The following is a 23,502-nucleotide window of genomic DNA, read 5'->3' as shown; positions in this document are numbered from 1 at the left end:
ATTATTTTTTTTTTTTTTTTTTTTTTGCAGACACTTTATTGATTGAATTTAAGAATTTGACGCTAAATATAATGCACTCTTCTAGGAAAAAATATAAAATGCCCATTAAGGGTGAAAATAACCTTAAAAATATTAATTTCCATCACTGCTGTGAACTGACTACGCAGAATGTGAAGCATATCAATTCACTGATCATCAAGCTTAAAATAATCTTATCTTAGGTTTTCAAAACGATAATGATCAAGGACACGACAATTAAATAAATAAATAAATATCAGCCAATTCTCACCATCATTACCCCAGTCTTTGAGACATGGTCCTTCACTGTATTTTCAATGTCGGAAACAATTGTGCTGCTTAATATTTTTCTATGATATTTTTACAGGATTGATTCGTGTATCCTGGCAGATTATTATTCAAAATATAGATATCTTTATAATTTAACATTATTGCTGAATAAAAGCTTACATTAAAAAAAAAAGGAAAAAAAAAATTGAATAATAAAATTATATTATAATCCTAATTTAGATTTTAAATGTAAAATATAAGAAGAGAGGTGCTTGAAAATTGAACATTAATCAGGCATAATGTATTTTACAGCCTTTATTATTTTACAGCAACAGTCTCAGATCTAGCAGCCGATTGCGATCGATGGGTTGGCCATCAAGACGATCAAGTGCTGTAGGCTACATTAAAAATGTAAAAAGATAAAAACAAAATAACCCTAAAAAGTAATTTCAAAAAGGATTTCATAAAAATAAACGGAATACTTCATGTACATTGAATTGGCCGGGAAAAAGACTCACTAAAAAACCCCAATCACAAAAACAAAAAAACAAAAAAAAGTCAGATGCAGACGTCACGTTATAATGCAGGCGGAGATGTCATGTTATAATGCCGTGTGAGGACCGTGTTCTGATCGGTGTTAGGGAAAAAATAAATAAATAACTTCACTGCTACACGTGAATCACGCGTGAACGTCTGACTCCAGGCTGATCTCTAATGACATGGAGAAACAAGTCACAGAAGTTAAAATTTGTCCTACTATAATGACAGATCATAGAACAATTTTTCTCAAATTAAATTGGTTACAGCAAAATAAAATAAACAAATTCAATTATTGGAAATTTAATAATGCTTTATTAAATAATAAAAACTTTACAGAATCTATAAAAAAACTTATAAAACAACATTGGGAACTAGCAGTCTCTGTAGATGAATACGGGAAACAATGGGAATTGCTCAAATATGAAATCAGAAAATATGCCATTAGTTTCAGCAAGGACTTAACTAAAAGAAAAAGAGCAAGAATAGAATTGCTAATCAAAGGTATCTCAGACATCATTCTAAATTCAACAGATAATGAACAATCTTTGCAGTTAGACTGCTTTCAAACAGAATTGGATGAAATTTATAAGGAAAAAGCTAAAGGGGCATTCATACGATCAAGACTAAAATGGTTTGAAGAAGGAGAGAAAAACAGCAAATATTTTTTTGGCATTGAAAAAAGAAATATGGAAAGAAGTTCGTTAACTAAACTAAAAGTAGGAAGTTCCATAACAGAAGATTATAATACTATATCCAAGTTTGTGTCCGTATATTATGCTAATCTTCACAAGATGGACATATGTACTGAGTCATCTGTTATTTTTAATTCACTTGTAGATGTCAAGAAAGCAAGCACCACCTTCAGAGAGGAATGTGATGAATTTTTATCTATCGAGGAAATAAAATGGGGAATAAAACATCTTAAACTCAACAAATCACCTGGAAATGATGGCCTTACAGGTGAATTTTACCAAGCATTTTTTGAAGAAACATCCAAATTTCTTTTGGCAGTATATAACGAAGCCTTGAGTAATGAAGAATTACCTCACTCAATGAAGCAAGGCCTAATAACGTTAGTCCCAAAACCTAATAAAGACACTCTATTGATTGATAATTGGCGTGGTATTACATTGTTAAACAATGATTACAAAATATTGGCGTCGGTACTAGCCAAACGATTAAAATATGGAATAAACGACATTATACACGAATCTCAAAGTGGCTTCATGCCTGGACGTCACATCTCTAATAATATTAGATTAGTTTTGGACTTGGTAAATTACAGTCACCTGCTCTCTGGAGACCCTATTATTCTTTTTCTTGATTTTCAGAAGGCATTCGACACGATTAGTCATAAATTCATATTAGACACCTTATCTTTCTTAAATTTTGGCAATTTCTTCATTAAAGCAATTAAAACACTTTATAAAAATAACAATAGCTCAGTTAAACTCATGTATGGAACATCTCAGAGATTTAATGTAGAAAAAGGGGTACGCCAAGGATGCCCAGCCTCCCCTTATATCTTCTTGCTTGTTGCCCAAATATTGAATTACTTGATATTACAAACTCCTTTTAAGGGAATTGGAGTACTTGACAAAGAAATCAAAATCTCACAACTTGCAGACGATACTACTTTATTTTTGCAAAATATCGAACAAGTACCCCTAGCTTTAGCTACAATATCTAAGTTCTCAAAAGTATCAGGATTAAAACTAAACGTTAAAAAATGTGACATTTTGCCCCTAAAAAACAGCAGCCATTCTGAAATATGTAATATCCCGCTCAAAAACACTATAACTTATCTTGGTATTAAAATATCGAGAAATCGTAGAGAAACTCTGGACCTAAATATGCTCCCGGTGACTCAGACCATCAAAACCAAATTTAATTGTTGGTCTGCCAGAGATCTATCCATATATGGCAGAGTTCTGTTAAGTAAGGCAGAAGGAATGTCAAGTCATGTGGAATATTATTCCAAACAGCTTATTTGAAACTATTGGTGGTCTTAACTTTCTATTGATATGTCCTTTTTCGGTAGGAAAACTCCCTGTGAAATTAAGCAATTTTCATAAACAAACCTTGTTATGTTGGAATCTTATCTTTAAACACAATTTCTCCCCTCACAACTGTATTCTGTGGAACAATGCATATATACTACACAAAAACAAAACACTCTTTCTGAATAATTGGTTTATAAGTAATCTGTATACAGTAAACAATCTGCTAAATACAAAAAATGATTTTTATTCTTGTGAGCACTTCATGGAAAAATATGGTATTGATACATCTCAAGAAGAATTCGAAATGGTGATTAAATCTATTCCTGTTAGTATTGTTTCTTTAGCGCAGAGCATACAGACAGATACTTCTCTATCTGTAACAGTCAGTTCTCCTACTATTTCTGGCATTCCACTCACAGATAAGAGATGTAACAATACTTTTATTAGAAACATACTTGATCCTGCCAGTACTCCTATATGTAAACACCGATGGACGTTACTGGACAAGAAATTATGGAACATGATCTTCCTGCTACCTCACCAGTATATTATTGTAAATAAAATCAAAGAAGTTTTATTCAAAATTGTTCACAGATATTACCCTTCAAAAGCAAACATGTGTACTTTTTTTCCAACTGTGTGTAACTTTTGTACATTCTGTGGCTGTGAAGGAGAAACCATTGAGCATGTTTTTGTTGATTGTCCCATTGTAGCTTCCTTTTGGTCCCAATTACAAAGATTTATTTCCCAAAAGATAAAAAAGAATATTTCTCTAAGTAAATTTGAAATACTTCTTATAGTCACTGAGCCAAATTTATTAGCCAATGAAAAATATGTAATTAACTTAATTATTATTTTAGCTAAATATTATCTGCACAAAATGATTTGGCAAAGAAGCAAACCCTCCTTTTACAATTTCAGAATTACAGACCTTAAAAAATATTGGAACAGCATTGAAAATTTAAAAAAAAAAAGAACAACAAATTAAACAAAACAATCAAATTATTTCATTATTTTAACTTTAATGCAGACCCCTAAGTGTTTTTCAATTATGTATCTATGTGTTTTTTATTTATTTATTTATTTTTTTTTCTATTTTATTTCAGATCTTTTCCTGTCTCTTATTTTGTTCTTGTTAAGATCAGATTTATGAAGCTGTATATTGATTCAACTTGGTTTACGTTTTAAAATTGTATTTTGACAAAATGTTAATAAAAAAAAAAAAAAAAAAAAAAAAAAAACGTCTGACTCCACACTTCACTGCCACACGTGATTTACGTGACGTCTGCGTGACGTTTACGCCTCGTCTGCGTCTAAAAATGAATGGATTTAATAGCAAAAAATCAAGACGTCAGTGAGACGTTCAGTGAGACGAGTGTATGCTACAACGTCATATTAAAGATCATAATATCGGAGCGCCATACGCAATTTACTTGCACTTCATTCACTGCTCTCAATGGACGTGACATCTCCGTCTGCATTATAACGTGACATCTCCGCCTGCATTATAACGTGACATCTCCGTCTGCATTATAACGTGACGTCTGCATCTGACTTTTTTCTTTTTTTTTTTCTTTTTTTTTTTTTTTAGTGAGTCTTTTTCCCGGCCAATTCAATGTACATGAATTATTCCGTTTATTTTTATGAAATCCTTTTTGAAATTACTTTTGAGGGTTATTTTGTTTTTATCTTTTTACATTTTTAATGTAGCCTACAGCACTTGATCGTCTTGATGGCCACCCATCGATCGCAATCGGCTGCTAGATCTGAGACTGTTGCTGTAAAATAATAATGGTTGTAAAATACATTATGCCTGATTAATGTTCAATTTTTCAAGCACCTCTCTTCTTATATTTTACATTTAAAATCTAAATTAGGATTATAATATAATTTTATTATTCAATATTTTTTTTCCTTTATCTTTTTTTAATGTAAGCTTTTATTCAGCAATAATGTTAAATTATAAAGATATCTATATTTTGAATAATAATCTGCCAGGATACACGAATCAATCCTGTAAAAATATCATAGAAAAATATTAAGCAGCACAATTGTTTCCGACATTGAAAATACAGTGAAGGACCATGTCTCAAAGACTGGGGTAATGATGGTGAGAATTGGCTGATATTTATTTATTTATTTATTTAATTGTCGTGTCCTTGATCATTATCGTTTTGAAAACCTAAGATAAGATTATTTTAAGCTTGATGAGCAGTGAATTGATATGCTTCACATTCTGCGTAGTCAGTTCACAGCAGTGATGGAAATTAATATTTTTAAGGTTATTTTCACCCTTAATGGGCATTTTATATTTTTTCCTAGAAGAGTGCATTATATTTAGCGTCAAATTCTTAAATTCAATCAATAAAGTGTCTGCAAAAAAAAAAAAAAAAAAAAAAAAAAAATATATATGAATTATATGAAATTCAGGGTTGTTACCAAACCAATAAAAATCATTATAAACGAAATTTATCTTTGCAATGCAGAGGAAACACGCTGCATCTGAAGAGGCATTTAGATGTATTTACACACTGTTTAATGCAGGACATGAATCATTTAACCTGCAGTTACAAATGCAGAAATAATGTTTTGATATTTTAATCCTAAAACGTTGAATAGCTTACTGATATTTACAATTATAAAGAAAAAGAAAAATGGAAAGGTACTTTAAATGTGAATTGAAAACCGCCAGTAGGTGGCAGAATTACACTATTACAGTTTTTTTCTGATTGCTCAAGCACATTTTTTGTAACTATTGGCTATTTTTGCAAAACTTTAAACACAAATAAGAAAACCTTTCACCCAATTATCAAAACATTGTACTTCTCTTGCAAAAGCGAACACAACTAGATTAACTCTTCACACCTTCGTAAAAATTGTGTTTTCGTATCAAACAGTAAACACAAGCCATCATCTACTAAGCACACAATGTGCCAACTACACACTGATGGTATGAATGCAAAACACATCTGGCTTTTGCTTTCTCTGTGTACAGATGTCAATTTGAGATCATACTTTTGTCATAGTGTCATGTAAACATATACAAGGATCCAAACTTAAAGTATTGGTGTTTATTCACACTCATCAAAACCAAGACAAAGTCAGAACACAAAATTTCACCAAAAAAAAAGATGATCAGCCTCCATCATGTCGTCTTTCTGGGTCCGGCCACAAAATTTCATCCACATCACATGATGCCTGCTCAATATCTCCACATGCCTCCTCCATTGCCTGTAAAAGTGCTACCTGTTGATGAGGATGACGGTCGTACACTTTCCAGCGCCAGGCAGAGAAGAACTCCTCGATGGGATTTAAGAATGGAGAGTATGGAGGGAGGTTGAGTGAGTGCCATGAAGGATGGGTGGTCTCTAAACCAGTTGTGGACCAAAGCAGCCCTATGGAAACTAACATTGTCCCATATGATGACATATCGGGTATGCACTGGTCTCTGAACAGTGAGCATGTCATGTAAGGTGTCCAGGAATGCAATAATGTGTGCAGTGTTCTATGGGCCTATGGTTGCATGATGGTGAACAACACCATTTTGGCTTATAGCTGCACACATGGTTATGTTACCACCACGTTGTCCTGGGACATTGATGATGGCACGGTGTCCAGTAATGTTCCTGCCACGTCTCCTGGTTTTACTGAGGTTAAAACCGGCCTCATCTACAAAAAGTAGCTCATGTCCCATGGCATCTGCTTCTAGTTCCATCACTCTCTGGACAAGACAAAACAAATGCAACACACCAGGCCCATGCACAGCACTAGAGTATGCACTTCCAAATTCAGAACCAATGACACTATAGCTTATCTGCACATAGTCATATCGCAGTTGCTTTACACGTTCTGTGTTTCTCTCGAAAGGAACTCTGTAAATTTGCTTCATTCTTATTCTGTGGCGCACAAGTACACGACTTAGTGCAGAAATGCTTACACTGTGTATATTTTGAAAGATGGTGTCCTTATCAATTATGCGCTGCTGTATTTCGTGCAGTCTTATTGCATTATTGGCAATCACCATGTTCACTATATGGGTCTCTTGCTCTGGAGTGAACATTCTTCCTCTGCCCCCAACATCTGGACGTGTAGCTATTCTGTAAAGTAACAATTTCAGTATTTTTGCATGTATGGTACTGTTGTGTTTCTCATTAGAGTATGGCAGTGCTACAAAGTACTTAACGATTCTCATTTCGAAATGTCCTAATGATGCTTGCCAAAGTGTAGCGGCTCAAATTAGGCTGAACCCGTTGGCCAGCTTCCCTCAGGGTCATCACATGGTTGATGACATGGTCCACTATTGTAGCTCTGATGTCATCAGTTATTCTATTTCTTACTCTTCTTACCCTTTCTCTTTCCCCTCCTCATCCCCTCTTGCACCTCCTTGTCCTCTTCCTCTAACTTCCTCTAACCCTCTCGCTTCTTCACCTCCACGTCCTCTCCCTCTGCCTCCTCTGATTCTCACTCTTCTCACTCTTACTGCTCCTTCCATTGTACTCCACACAGACAGCTTACCTGTGACTTATTTATAGTGCTTAGGCTGAACTTATTACCTAAAACAGTTTTCACATTTGAAAGTGTGCCAGACAGTTGGCAAAATAGTGTTAATGATAGCCATACATGTGTATAATTTTGCTAGGAGTGTGTTGGTAATTGAGTGTAAGCAGTGAGTTGTGTTTAAAGTTCTGCAAAAAGAGTGTTGTGCAATGAAATTGTGCCTACAGTTTTGCAAAGTGTGTTACAAAATTGCAAACTGAGTGCAAAGCAGTTTGTGCTTTAAGTTTTGCAAACTCAGTGAGTGGTTTTGCTATACGTATTAATAGTTTTAGAAATTGTGCTACAAGAATCACGATTAGCGCTTAAGCATTCAGAAAAACTGTAATAAGTGAGTTATTGATCATTTAAACGGTTGATTAATTCAGGAATGAAACACTGTCATGATGCTCAGAGACACAAAACAGCACCGTGCCTCTGTTTGGAATGAGCTGTATTTATTGGTGAAATAGAGCAAAAATAGGCAATATGGTGTGTCTTAAACAGAAGTCTGTTAATATTGAGTTCTTGTTTAACTGATGTATAAAAAAAAAAAAAAAAAACATTATACCATTTGTTATATTTGCAAGAGAAAATAATGGGTATGAAGGTGCATAAGGGTCCGGGCAGTTTGGAGGCCCGCGAAGCCCAGGGGAACTTTTAGTTGAAACAAGGGAACGAATAGAGCCCTGCACAGCTTATCAGAATTCTATTCCCGAGTCTGACTGATGCCCTTTTGCTCTCTCTCTTTCCCATACACAGCTGATGTTGCAGCAATTACAATATTTCAGTTTTGTTTTTTAATGGCAAAGTGGTCATATCTATTTTCGTTTCTTTATTAAATTATTTTAGAAATATGTTTGTAACATTCGTTTTTTTTATTTCTAAGGAACAACCAAGAGGCCAGCAGCAGGAAGCACAATGAGCATATGTTTGATCAATTTAGCCTTCTTCACAAATCAACAAGGCTTGCCTATAATAAAATATATGGATAAGAAAAAAAAAAGAAAAGAAAAAAAGAAACACACTTCATGCCTTCATGCATTTCACCATACTAATTAATTTTTTTACTCTAGATAAATGTGCGCTATTGATGAATAAAAAAAAAACAAAAAACGGAAGAACACAGACGAGACGCAGACGTGATGTTCAGGCAGCCAAACTGTAAAAGTTGCAGACGTAGACGTCACGTTCACAAAGTCGAATTTAATGTGGCAGACGCAGACGTGATGTTCGGCAGACGTAGACGTGACGTTTGACAGTCGCAGACGTGACGTTTGACAGTCGCAGACGTGACGTTCAGTGAGACGAGTGCATGCTACAACGTCAGATTAAAGATCTCATCGGAGTATGAGGTGTATCTTGTGCAAAATCTGCTACTCACTAAGCAAACTGAGAGGAGAACTAACGTGTATACGCTCGCCAGCCGTCTGGCCAAAATCCCATAGTATTCAGGCGTCAGACGTAAGATATGAGACGTCAGACGTCACGGTCACGTGTTGGAGCTGCGCTCAAACTACGCGGCGGCGTGGCGGCGGCGTAGCAAAAAAATTATTTTTTTTTACTTTGCGTCTGGATAACGTACGCGTGGATAAGCGTCTGGATAACGTACGTGTGGATAAGCGTCTGGATAACGTACGCGTAGATAAGCGTCTGGATAAGCGTCTGGATAACGTACGTATGGATGACGTACGTGTGAATAAGTACATTAATAATAATTTGGCGTTGTCCTATTTTGCTCTAAGTAAGGATTTAAGGTAATAATCATGATAACAGCACCTAAAGTACACATCTGTCTCCTCAGTGGAATAGTCTGGGCCGATATGCAGGTGCATATGAGCCCTGGCAGTTTTGGGACATAGCTGGGGGAGAACTTGTAATTAAAACAAGGGACCGAATAGAGCCATGAATGGGCCCGGCCTTTATCCAACAGCTTGTGTGAATTCTTTGCCCGAGTCGACTGGATACCGTGACTTTTTTCTCTCTCTCTTCCCTATTACACAGCTATTAAAATAGTTCACTTTTGATTTTTAATAGAAAAGTTGTCATTTCTATTTGTTTCTTTATTAAGTTAACTTTGAAATATGTTTGGAAAATTTTGCGTTTGGTAAATTCGAGTTTTTGATTTTTAAAGGAACAAGCAAGCTGCAGCTCGTTCAGACAGTAAGTTGAGCATTAGATGTTTGATCAATTTATCCTTCTCAAACCAACAAGACTTGCCTAAAATAAACAGACATAATAGGCCTACACTTCATGCATTTCACAGTAGGCCTATTAATTTAAACATTTAACTTAGGAAAATGAGCACAGGCGCATATCCAATCGTTTGTGCGGAGAGTGAGCGCTTTGCAGGACATGGAGGAGCCAGCTTGCTTTTTTGTTTTAATGACAGTAAAAAATAAAAAATGCGCCGTCATTTTTGCTCATAAAGATAAGAGTATACATCATTTGGAACTCCAAAGGGTCTACTTGTATATGTGTGCACTCACAATATCAACAAAACCTTATGCTTTTGTAAAATAAGGAAAACAAACAGGATGCGATTTCTTCTTGGTCTTTAGCAGGAGCGCTTCACCGACATGATAAATATATCTATAGAATGCTTTTTGCGTTTTAAATTACTATTTTAAAACGTAATAATTCAAATCGAAAACAAAATCTCTTTCATTATGTAATTCTAAAGATGCATTTCTCTATAAAGGCATGTACAATGAGGAGATGGCAAGTCAGGTTCGTCAAATTCATTTTTGCAACATTGACTCTGAAGACATTATTTTATTAATAAATAATACAAATATATCGCCACTGGTTTTACATTTTTCGTTTTTTTTTTTTCGCTGTGCCAAAATTGTGTTTTCATTCAGCAGCCTAGCAGCATTATGTGCCACGTACGTTCAAAAATAACTGAATAAATAAGATTAACGTCATAATTTAAGAATAAAGTCAAAAATGAAAAATGTGCCATTTAATCTCCCTCCTGTCAATCTATTCCATAAAAAACTGTGCATCTTCCTGACACGAATGAAGACATTTAACCCAAATCTCTGACACCCAAGAAACCATCAAATCAATCCATTTGAATGGAGCCGATTAATCTACTTTTTGGGCCAAACTGTTCAATGAATTGTAAGGAGCAGTTTCAGTTATATTTCCACTTGAACTCTGTTAGGCATGGTCTGATGAACTGTTCTTGATCCAGAACTCTTATCTGAACACACTGAACGTGCTGTAGAAAGCCTAGATGGTAGTCACTACTCAGGGTTCGTCGTTTGTTTTTGCCTAGCCAACAGTTTCTCTGCAGCTGGGCAACATGCTATTTGAGTTAAGATAATTAGGTAATATTAAAATTAAAAGTAATATTTAATCTTTCGTAACGTGGGTGCTTTTTACATCAGGTTCGATATCTTAACTATTGCATTACTAAGGCAACGACTGTCACCTTTATGTTGCATTCAAAAGAGCTCTGTTAACAGCCCAACAGTGAAAAATTAAACCATATCCGTATTAGCACAGAATGGAATGGTTAAGCATTGAGAATTAAGAATGGTTTGGCCTGACAGTGGAAAAGAGGCTCAAATCTTTGAAAGAGACGTAATTGCTATATGATCAAGTGTCTAATATTTTGGGTAAATAGACATTCAGTTAAAGGACAGAAATTTATTTCACTGAAAATGTCTTTATTTGTGTTCTGAAAATAACTTAAAGTCATGGGTGAGTAAATGATGATCTGAATTTCAAGTTTGGGTGAACTAACCCAATGTTATGGCAGTGTAGGCAAGACAGAAAACACTGAAAACTGATCATCCACATTTCCATGCTAATATTGTTTTTATTTGGTTTTATACAGGTGTCTGATGCTGATGCAGTCTGGGCACTAGTATCTGTTGGCTTGCTGACTATCACTGACGATGAAGTACTTCTCCAAATCTTGACCCAGTGTCTTCTGCCATCATTGTTCAGGGTAGTACTGCAAAGAATAGTCTCCAGGCTCTGCCTCCAACATTTGCTTCCCGACCACCATGTGCTACGCTTGCATCACTACATGTGGGTTACCCTGATACTGTGAAGAAAACCTACAATATGATGCTTGACTTGGGACAGAAAAAAAAAACATTGGCAACTTGTGTGGCCAACTCATTGCCGTATTTAAAATCTTTGTACTGCTACCTCCATTGTTTAACATAACTAAAAGCAGATTGTTTTTGCTTTGTTTCAAAATTTTTGTAATACGAGTTAAAACTACATTGAAAAAAATATATCATCTTTAACTTTGAACTGTCACTACATTTGATTTAGGGTAATTATGTGTGTGAAGAATAGAACATTGTTGTCATGAATTTGTAATAGATTTTTGAAGTATTTAAGTTACTAGAGTAATGGTAACTTTTTTTTTTTTAAAGGCAATTGGTCAAAACTAGATTTCTGTTCAAGTAAATACAACTTAGAAATTCCAAGTTGCAGGAAATGTTACTTTATTTTGCTAAATTTAAATGAGTTGTTTGAAATACGTACATAGTATAATGTACTTAATTTAGTTGTTGAAAATAGTAATTCTGAGTTACACGTTTACAACACTTATAAACAAAACTTTGTTAGTACAAATTACTATTCTTATTTCACTTTACTTGTTTTTTTCAAGGCAATCGGTTTGCATGCTTTTTTTAAAATAAGGTTTACTCATTATAATTTACAGTGCAGACAAGCTCCCTGCCCAGTGCACACTAGTGAGATAAATTCAAAACACTGTAATTGTAATAAAGTACTGTAACTATACTGTACTACACTGTGTGATTCTTTCAGCTCTCTCTCCAGTGCTAGGATGCATTTTTAAAGCAGTCACCTATGCTCCTGTTCATAATTTCCTGAGATGCTACTGAATGCTTGCTTATGGATAATTGTGTGTTATTTGAGTTCATACTGTGACAATAGAGTTAACTATTTGATGTGTTTGTGTTTTATGAATGATACTTTGGAGAAATCATTAAAACAAATTGTAATGTGTGTATATATGAATTATATATGAATATTATAGAATATTATAATTTCTAAACTACTAAATTATTAAAACATTACATGATTGAAGTGTTTACTCATGGTCCATTGTTAATTTCGAATTTGGCCTTTGGATTTAACTATTAGTGCATTAAGCCATTTTTCAATTTATGTTTTCTGGTGGACAAAACACTTAAACCTATACAAATGTTGTCTTTTTGGTTTATACTGTCCTTATCTTGGTGCCATTAGTTATATATGATGCTTACAAGAAAGCTGTGAATTGGTTGTTCCTGGTTGTTGTTCTACATGTGCACTTCTAAATAACATTGTAAGTTCATTGATTAGATATACTGCGGTTTAATTTTAATTTTACTCATCATATTTTCGTCAGCATCCTGAAGATTATGAAATATTTGGGGATTTGGAGGAGCTAATTGTTATAACATGCAGGTTTTTCTTTCTTTTTGCTCCCAACAAAAAAAAAAAGGAAAAAAAAAACACTTAACTACAACACTCAAGGCATTTGACAAAATCACACACACAAATGGGAAAAAAAAAAAGATATTAAAAATGACAAGGCGCTTGACGTCACGTAGCTTCCCACGCGAGAAGGGGGGCGACGAAAGTGTCGCGCTTCTTATCACACGTCTTTGGTCACGGCAAGGTACGCGACGATCGACACGATGATTGCTTAGTTTGCAAATCAAATGCATAAACCACACCCCATATCGGAGCGCCATTGAATGGCACATTGCACTGCGCGCAGCCGCATACCAATCGGTGTTAACGTCATACCACCGCGAACGCCGCGAGACCTTTTCTTTTTAGATCATACACACACCGTCCCGATTGGCCTGCACACACTGCTTAAAACATTTAGTAATAAAGAAATTATAAATATAATTAAGTATCGATACTTTGCAGAAAATATCGATACCACAATAGAAGCTTCTGAGTATCGATATATCGATACTGCACATCCCTAATGTCTACCTCTGAGGCCAGATCGCAGCCATTCTAACAGGTGAGTCGATTGCACTGTAGGTTGTGTGTGTTTTTTTTCTTTAATATGCAAATTTGTATGACCGGGTAGCTAAATAGTTTAGAAGCTTGCATTTATTTATGCGGGAGACAATTAACTTATAGGCTAACGTTATTTGTTGTTGTGTGGGATTTACTTTGAAGGCCTTTGTTAAATTGAACTCCTATTTGTGTGCAGACAGGCTTTGCTGCTTTATATTTGATAAGTTACTGAATCTTACACGTTTCATAACATTCAGTTTTAACGCAGAATACGTATTAATTAACATTAGCCGTGTTTCCACTGTAGGGCCAACAGCAAGTGCATCACTACACGAGTCAGAAATATATTAATACGCCATGCTAAAGGATACGTACTTGCTTAAAGGCCATTAATGTCTTACAAACTTTTTCTTTTTGCCTGTAAATGTCATAATCACTCAACTGAATAAAATCAGGTTATTGTAATTTCTATACTTTTCTGTGACTGTTAGTTGCACATGTAGGCTAATTAGACAATTAATCAGCTATATGTCAATACTTACAGTTATCTCTCTCTCTTTTTCTCTCTTACAGTTACTTTTCAAAAGTTTCTCAAACATGGAGTCGGACATGAATGATTTTTTATTTTATTTTATTATTACAAAAAGAGAGTGGTTAGTACTTCAAGGTTGTGTGCACTTGGAACACAGTGTCATATGCATTGTTGTAACTCCAGCTGTGTGTGATCTTTGTAGAGGTGGAGTGGGCTAAGCACAGCACAACAAACCAAACACCAAAACAACCCTGTGTTTTCAATAATATTTTATATAATTATGCACACAGTTTTATTTTTCTTGGTGCAGATATTGCTGTGTAGCATAATACAGAATTACTTTTATTTTCAGATCGATTGGCTGTGCCTCATGGGAGGCAACACACCTGGAGAGTCGGTCAGAAGACTGCTTAGGAAACTCGGGACGAATGCTCTATGGGCCCAATATAGTCTTAAAGCCACAAGGGAAAGAAGAATTTCCAGGAACTGGAAATATGTAATGTCATAATCCTTGAGTTGTTTCTCAGTTGTTTCTTATTCCAAACATTTTATAGTAAGTCGCAGAAGATAAACTTTATTTTCAGAGCAAGCTAGGCCAAAGACTGCATATGAGTCATTGAGGAAATGAGCAGTGTATTTGACATACTGTATGCCTAATCATCATTTATTCTAAGTAGCAGTAACATGTTTGGTTTTTGTGTATCTTAACTGGATTTTAAGATGCCTGTCGTCGAACACACACCAAGGTGCTGGAAAAAGTAATTGAGGACTTCATATCAGAAACACTGAAGTTTGCACCACACAGAGATAAGGTAAGGCTTTTTTAGTTTGTAAAACATTAATAAGGAAAACATAGTACATATAATACAGATTATACTGTATACTAATACTATGTTTTGTTTCCATAGATGCTACATTTAGGTGTCACTTCAGGCCGAAGCAGAGACTTCGGGAAAAGAAGACACACAGAACACACTTAATTAGTTGTTTTACACACAGAACATATTTTATGTAAGATTTGGAATGTTTCAGTTTGTGGAATGTTTGAGTATATAAAATGTTAAAGTTAAGATATCAGTAATGGCATTTTTTTATTTATTTAAATGTACTGTACGTTACAGTATAATTAAAGTATCCTTGGCAAAATGTAGACAAATACAATATGGATGAAAATGATTCAAATATGTTAAAATATGAAACATTTTTGTGTAGTGTAGTGTACGTTTTTGGTGTAGACAAATATAATTAAAATATTTTACCAAATGTTTGAATTTATATTTGTTTATAAAATAGTTCCCAGGGTAATGTTTGGAGGATATTTGGATATTTTATATGACGTTTAAACATTCAGCATTTTTTTCCCCCTATCATTTTCCTAACAAGATGAAAAATCTGGACATTTGGAATGTTTAAAATCATTTAGAAATAATGTTCTCATAATGTTTTCAAGATGATAGAATGTAATGTTTCTATAACATTCACACATACCAAGAAAGAGCGTTCCTAATACATAAAAAAATGCAAATTTCAAACATTTAAAGAACATTCCCTAATAACATTTTCATAACGTTTTCAAGATGATATAATGGAATGTTTCTATAACGTTCACATAAACCTAGAAAAAACGTTCCTAATATATTACAAAAATGCACATTTAAGGAACATTCACCAATAACATTTTCATTACGTTTTCAAGATGATAGAATGGAATGTTTCTCTAACGTTCACATAAACCTACAAAAAAACGTTCCTAATACATTACAAAAATGCACATCTAAGGAACATTCACTAATAACATTTTCATTACGTTTTCAAGATGATAGAATGGAATGTTTCTCTAACGTTCACATAAACCAAGAAAAAACTTTCCTAAAACATTAAAAAAGTACATTTCAAACATTTAACGAACATTCCCTAATAACATTTTCATAACGTTTTCAAGATGATAGAATGGAATGTTTCTATAACGTTCACATAAACCTAGAAAAAACATTCCTAAAACATTTAAAAAATGCTAATTTTAAACATTTAAAGAACATTCAGTAATGATGTTTTCGTAATGTTTTTAAAATGGTAGGATGGAATGTTTCTGTAACGTTCGCAGAAACCCCCCAAAAAATGTTCTCAATACATTCAAAAAACTTGCCGCTCTCAACGTTTACAAAACATTCCGAAATAACGTTTTCATAACTTAAGGGAAATGTTAGTAAAACGTTCTGACAACTCATTTTTGTTAGCTGGGTAGGTGTTTGAATCTGTTTGCTTGAAATGTTTCTGGCAATCAGTTATTTGTCAAATGTATCATATTATTGTTATAGGAATCATGTCCAAAATTATACCCTGCAAGATTGGGAAAATTCGGACTACGTATAGCTTTTCCTATCAGTCATGCCAGTTTTTAGCTATTAGCTTGTAGTTTTGCCTTTAGTCATCACCGTTAGCATTCTTTGAGCACGGTTCCAGCATGCTTCGGTCTGCACACCTGCTGCTACTTAGCCACGATGAGAAGAAACACCACCTAGTCTCATCAAACTTTACTTCGTTTACTTTAGTTTTGTGTTCTGAGTTAAGTTTTGTAATGCCGTGTCTCCAAGTCTGACCTCGAATGCCCGTTCAACTTCATAAAGCCCACACAACTCTGCATTGTCAGCCAACGCCCAACCACATGCTTATCCCAAGATGTCACTTTAATGACTACTGAACTACCAGCCAATCAGCAACATCGGGAAACCCCTTTACACAGGCAATGCAAGTACCTCCAGACTGATCTATACTGGTGTATCTAATATAATTTTAACCTCATTGAGGAACTCAGTGCAATGGTTAATTAAGTGATTGATGGCTGTTCATGTTTATGCAATCTCACGTATTGCTGTAAACTTGGGATTTCACATTTTCATTCTCTTAAACTTATTCTTCCCTAACTTTCTATCTTCCTGCAACTTATGTGCTTATGTGTTAGATTAATTTCTGTCTAATAAAGCCTAATTCATATTAAAAATGGGAAGTATCTTATATTTTGTGCTTACAAGTTACTGTAATGTCTTAAACTGTTTAAGACAAACAATTTAATGTTAAATGGCTCGTTTAGTGAATCGCAGGGCGTCTCAATGATCAGCCGTGAAACAGTGATTCTGTTCAAATTTCCTTTAAAATCTTCAATGATTCCCTTTGAGCTAAATTGACCTGTTTCCCTTACATGGCCCATATAATCAGCCTCTTAGGTCAACATCAGATCAATGAATGGGCTCTCCATGGGAGAGATCCTTTCACGTCATTAAAAGGTTACACTGTCATTGGCTCTCCATGGGGTGTTATTGTATTGTTTGAAGCACATTTGTTAACAGGTATAAAGGTCTGTTCTCACAGACAGTACCTTGGGTTAAGATTGTTTGAAGGATGACATGCTAACAACACTGCTGAGGAACTGCTACACTGCTACTGCTACTATGTATTAGAGAAATCTAGTACATTGATGAGATACCCAAACTACTGCTAAGCCAAATACAGCAAAATCTAACAGTGTCTTGTCAGACAGACTCTTTGTTTGTTCATACTCCTTCAATATATCAGAGCCTCCTGGTTTTGAGTGCAGCAATGCATGAACCAGCTGTATATAAAAAACAAAGTATGAATTCAAATAAACCAGTCTTTGATATACAAAAGTTGGTAAGAATATTGATAAGGTATCAGCACTTACATCATTTAGGGAAGGAAACCTTAGATGTTCTCACAAGCTCATCAAAAATATCAGCATCATAAATCAACTCCTGCAGAGTTTTTAAGAACCACATTGGCTCAATGCGGCAAGTTGAACAAATACAATTCAATTTCATGTTTCAACATACTGAAATGATAATATTTCAAATCACTTGCCATTATTTTCAAATGCAAGTAATACATAAACAGAAATCTAATCAAATAAAATGTAAAAAAAAAAAAGTAATTCAGATAAGTATGATATAATTAAAGTCACACATGTATTGAGAGATTTTTTAACATTGTGATCAGAATATTATTTGGGATTAAGTCCATTTATAATACACATTGGGCCTCATTTACGAAATGAACGTACCACAGAAAATTGGTCATATGGTTGTTTCAGTGCAAAACTTGGAATTTATCAATATGTATGTGAGCTGTGGCTATTATAAAATCTCAGGTCTGGTCTCTGCTCATGTACACAAGTGTTTGAGTTGCCTAAACTTGGGCACAGCACAGTAAATATGGTGAAGGATTATAGAACGATAGCATTCCTGTTCCTTTAAATTTACGATTTATTGATTTGTATATTCGTTTTAGGTAAATCATGGACAGATAATGTTAGTCCATTTTTAAATCGCGTCCATGATCTGAATTACTCAGGTATTAAATTAGTACAACGTGGCCCCGATTTCACTTAACAAGGGAACGATTTGATCAACGTTGTCCATGACATCTACTCATGTGCATGGCCCCGTGGATATAAAAATAAGCATTTAATTTAGCAATATCATGTGAGAATCTGATTTACCTGCTTTTTCTTCACCTTTGGCTTCAACTAAAAGAAAAAGGTGGACACAGACCGGTGGCCTAACGTTAAGTGGAGGCGTGGCCTTTTACGCCACTTTGGGTGAACTTTGAAAATACACTTAAATTTCACACTGATACGGTCTTAAAAATAACAACAGCAGAGTTATTTTGTCACCATGTAGTGTTAAAACAATGTCAACAATTTTACACCATCCCTGTGTGTGTGTGTGTGTGTGTGTGTTTGTGTGTATATATATATATATCACTGATTCTTGAGAGTTGGGACAAAACATGTCCCATATAGAAAAGTCTAATTTATAGCAAAAATTTAAAAAATCATCATGATTGACATAATTACAAAGTTAAATCTAAAGGAATTGTATATACCCATGTAATTTTTAGAATAAACTTTTTTATCTTTTTGGGTTTTTTTTTTTAATGTGTGGTCTGTGGTTAGAAGGTCCATGTTATTGCACTTGTCCTCAGCAAGCGGTCACAATATTAATCATACCAAAAAACTTTAAAAAAGCTCTAAAATTGTGAAAACATATATAGCCAATAAAAAATAAGAGGTATAAATATAAAAAACAATGCATGAAGTGAACATCAAACTATATTTTCCATAAAAATCTACCTATTAAAGTTGTGTCCTCAGTTTCTGTCAACTCCGTCAGATTTTTTTAATAAAGCTATTTAAATCAGGAAATTCAGGTCAGCTATATCCCTGAGGACCCCTTTTCATCTCCCTGCCTGTGGTGAATGCAGCACTACCACACATGCTCTGGTATGTTTACATTTTTTTAATATATTAGACAAACAATGTCAATATTCCTATGGTCACAGCTGCACCATGTCAACACCATCTTTCTGTTAAGATACTTTTTATAAACCACAGTGGATTGAATTTAAGTATTTTAGTGAGGTTATTGGGACAGCTAGCAACTGAGGAAAAACTACCTAGCTGTAGTGTACAATACATGTTTTGGAGGGAAAATACATGCCCTTATGTCAACTCCGTCAGACGTCAACTCCGTCAGGTTCTATGTCTGACGGAGTTGACCTGTAAGCTGATGGAGTTGACAAATCCACCAATAACCTCTCAATGTGCGATTATAATATTGTTTGTAAATATAGTATAAGATTAAACTATTATTTCAGGGTTTTATTTACACTTAAATGCACATTTAGCTTGCATTACATTATTTAACCATACGCATCTGACTTGTAAAGAATGGGCAGGCAGTGGTCTGCTTGTTATTGTGTAACATGTTATTTATATATAATATATATATATATATATATATATATATATATATATATATATATATATATATATACTTACATACTTTACATATATACTGTATGTGTGTGTATATATAGACACAGAGATAGAGGAATGAGAAGCCAGTGTGTAGATTTTATATGAAAACTACATACTGCACCTTGAGGATTTTACATCCATCCACTATTCAAGAAATCTGATTCTATACTCTTATTCAAGTAATTTTTTCTTTATTTCAATTTGTATTTTAGGAAAGCATGGCTAGACAGAAATTGTCAGTTGAGGATCAAAGGAGAAGAAATAGAGAGTACCAACGAAAGAGAAGAGAAAAATTAAACAGTGACCAAGAGAGCAAGCATGCTCTGCAAGAGAAGGAAAGACAAAGGTGGAAGAAGAGAGTTAAAGACAAAAAAGTAATACAAATAGACGAGATGGGAGACAGGGCAAAGAGGAATCAGAGAAAGTATTGGAGAGAGGCACAGAAAAGGTCTAGAGAGAAAAGATCCATTGAAGATGCAGTGCTGAGGGCACACACCCCTCCAGATAGTCCGCAAGATCAGGATATTCAAGAATATAATGCCAGACACAGCAGACAGTCTCTTAGACAGAAAAGGGAGAGGAGTAAAACGAGAAAAAGGCATTCAAGAGAAATAAAAACTTTGAAAGAGAAGCTTAAGAAGGTAACAAAACAACGAAACAAACTGAGAAAGAAAATATATCGAAGAAGAAACGCTACAAATAAAACACCACTTGACTCCCCAGGCACAGAAACAAAGAAGATGCTATCAGAAAGCAACATTAGGAATCCAAAAATCAAGAAAGTCCTTCTATTCCACAACATCCTCAGAAGAGAGCTGAAGAAAAACAAACAAACTCCTGGGCCACGGCGTCAGGAACCAGCACTAAGTGTGTCTTCAGGCAAGATTCTCAAAAAGTATCGTCTCCTTCACCAAATCCACCAGTTTGGGATAACCTACAAGTTAATAAGAGGAAAGAAACAGACAAAGAAAAAGCCAACATTCCTAAAGGGTATAACAGAAACTGTTAAGGATTTTTTTCTGAACTCTGCACGTGTGACCACTGATAAGACTGACACCATCACTAGGAATAAGATAAAGCAGCAGAGAATGATCCTGGCAGACTCCATGATCAACCTCCACTCTGACTTCCTCATTAGTAACCCTACTGTGAAGCTGAGCTATTCTTCTTTCTGTTCTCTGAAACCATTCTATATTACAGCACCAAAAGCATCTGATCGGAAGACATGTCTATGTCAAAAGCATGAAAATGCATACTTAATTCTTGAGGTCCTTAGAATGTCTGGTGTTGTGAAGTCAAACAAACTGGATGACAGTTTTCAATTAGTTTGTTGCTCTCCAGCAAGTGAGGCCTGCCTTCTTCGCACCTGCTCACGATGTGTAAACAAAGGAACAGTTACAACCCAAGAGCAAGACAAAATCCATGTTCAGTGGAAGCAGTGGGAGAGAGTTCAAGAAGAGACAGTCAATGGAATCAACACTAAACTCGTCCAACACAGTGGCAGTCTTTCAAAGCTAATTAAACTCTATGAGCAAATACTCCGAAATGAAACCACAACACATGTGTGTTTAGTCCGAAACCAGTCAAAAGCATACAGAAACACAATTGAGACTTGTGAAGAAAGTACAGCAATTGTTCACGTTGACTTTTCAGAATTCTGGAGATGCAAGTATCAATCTGAAGTACAGGCCTGCCATTTTGGACAAAATCTGCCACAGCTAACTCTACATACTGGAATGTATTACATTAAGGGTGGAAAGGCAGGTTTTTGCACACTTTCAGAGTCAAAGAGACAGGATGCTGCAGCAATCTGGACACACATGGATCCAGTCCTAAAAGATATCAAAACAAGATATCCACAGGTCACCACTGTGCACTTTTGGTCTGATGGTCCAAGTAAACAATATAAGAACAAGAAGAATTTTTTCCTTCTGTCTTGTATCCCACCTACACTTGGGTTTGAAAGAGCCACATGGAACTTCTTCCCCACTTCCCATGGTAAGGGCACACCAGACGGCATTGGCGGAACAGTGAAAAGAACAGCTGACAACCTGGTCCTGAGAGGAAATGATGTGACAGATGGACACACATTCTTTGTAAAGGTCTCAAACAGTCTGAAGAGCATTCAGCTGTATCACATTGCAGAAGAAGACATGCAAAGATATGATACACTTCTCATGCATCCTCTCAAACAGGTTCCCTCAACCAGAAAAATACACCAGGTCATCCCACATGAGAACAGGATCCAGCACAGACAACTATCCTGCTTTTGCAGCAAGATGTTGGTTTGCCAGTGCTTCAGCCCAGCTACCTTCTATTTCCATGGCTACCCAGAGGAACAGCAGAGTGATACAAGGAGGGCAGGGAAGAAAAGACCTTTGGCCATGTTGTTGGAGGAGATGGAAAAAGAGATGGTAGGGGGGGAAGATGTAATGGAGGAGGAGTTAGATGAGGAGCCTCTGAAAAGTCCTGAGGGTACTGTGACAGTAACGACTGTTAGCAGCCTTAACAATGGAGACTGGCTAGCAGTAGTATATGATGACCACTGGTGGCTAGCCAAGACCATTGCCGTGGATACTGAGCATCAAGATGTGAAAGTGGAGTTTCTGCATCCCCATGGTCCAACAGCAAAGTATCAGCCTAAGCTTCTCACAAAGGATGTCTGTTTCTGCCCAGTTAAAGACATCATAGTGAAACTAATGGGAATTGCATCACCAGTCAAATTAAGAAAACGAGAGATCTACAGCATAGCCCCTGATGTGATGGACTTCATAGAGCGTGAGCATGTCCGACGCCTGCTGCCCAAGGCATAAACGCAGCTTAGATTATGTGTTGCACTATTGTTGTTAATTTAAGATCACACCCAGTATAAAGTAGGCAGTGCAGGGCAAACACATCACACACACACACACACCTCACTTCAAAGTAAAAAGAAGAGGAAAAGAAGAGGAGAAGAGGTGGATGAGAAAAAGAAGAGCAGGAAGTGGTATAGAGGAGATAGATGAAAAAATTGGGGGAGGAGGGCCCCTGGTTTCCCTTATTGTTCTTTTTTTTTTGATAGTTGGAAACGGTGTAATTTATAATAGTTGGAAATGGTGTATGTGCAATATCTTAATTATAGTTTGCTTTACAGTACTTTAAAAACAATGAGTAGTTTTAGTATAGTATTTGAAAAGCACATCTGTTCATTAATCAGCAATGCACACATATTTTTGTCAACACCATCAGTTTTTCGTCAACACCGTCAGATCTTCATCAACAGCGTTGGATGTATTTTTTTGTTAATCTTTTGGGGAAAAAATATTCTTCCTTCAGTTTATGTTGTTTTTGTAATAAAGGACCATCTGATCTACATTCTCTTATGTTTTATTTATTCTTTATTTATTTAAGGAAATATTAAAGTTAAAATCAATGTTTGAAAATGCTAATATTTAGAAATCTGAGTTTTCAGAATAGTGTGGAATCACAACCTAAGTGTATATATTGTATTTTTTTACATATCAGAGTAACTAAACACTATTACAATATACTTCAGAATTTTAGTTTCTTGTTGGATTGAAAGAATTAAAATGTTATACTTTTTAGTGTGTCTGATGGAGTTGACACTAAACAAGTTCTGAATGAAAACATGTTGATTTGTTGAAAATGTGTTTTTATTTAGAACCTGTTCCTTTACATGGTTAAATAGCTAGGACCTTTCTCTGCAGAAACATATAACTTTAATTGATATAGTGTGTATTTAAAAAAAAAGTTTT

General features: G+C 35.1%; 1 protein-coding gene across 1 annotated transcript; it reads left to right on the top strand.

Annotated features, from left to right (window-relative positions):
* The first annotated feature begins 18,753 nt into the window (after positions 1 to 18,753).
* LOC113066044 (uncharacterized) lies at positions 18,754 to 23,302 on the top strand. The gene is made up of 2 exons (XM_026237631.1): positions 18,754 to 19,210; positions 19,960 to 23,302. Exon 2 carries the CDS (start codon positions 19,966 to 19,968, stop codon positions 22,558 to 22,560), a length of 2,595 nt encoding a protein of 864 aa, XP_026093416.1. The 5' UTR covers positions 18,754 to 19,210; positions 19,960 to 19,965; the 3' UTR covers positions 22,561 to 23,302.
* Positions 23,303 to 23,502: the final 200 nt, after the last annotated feature.

The sequence above is a fragment of the Carassius auratus genome, chromosome 49, assembly GCF_003368295.1.
Source record: "Carassius auratus strain Wakin chromosome 49, ASM336829v1, whole genome shotgun sequence".
In the NCBI taxonomy this organism is placed as follows: domain Eukaryota; kingdom Metazoa; phylum Chordata; class Actinopteri; order Cypriniformes; family Cyprinidae; genus Carassius; species Carassius auratus.
This window is presented reverse-complemented; position numbering and strand designations above follow the sequence as displayed.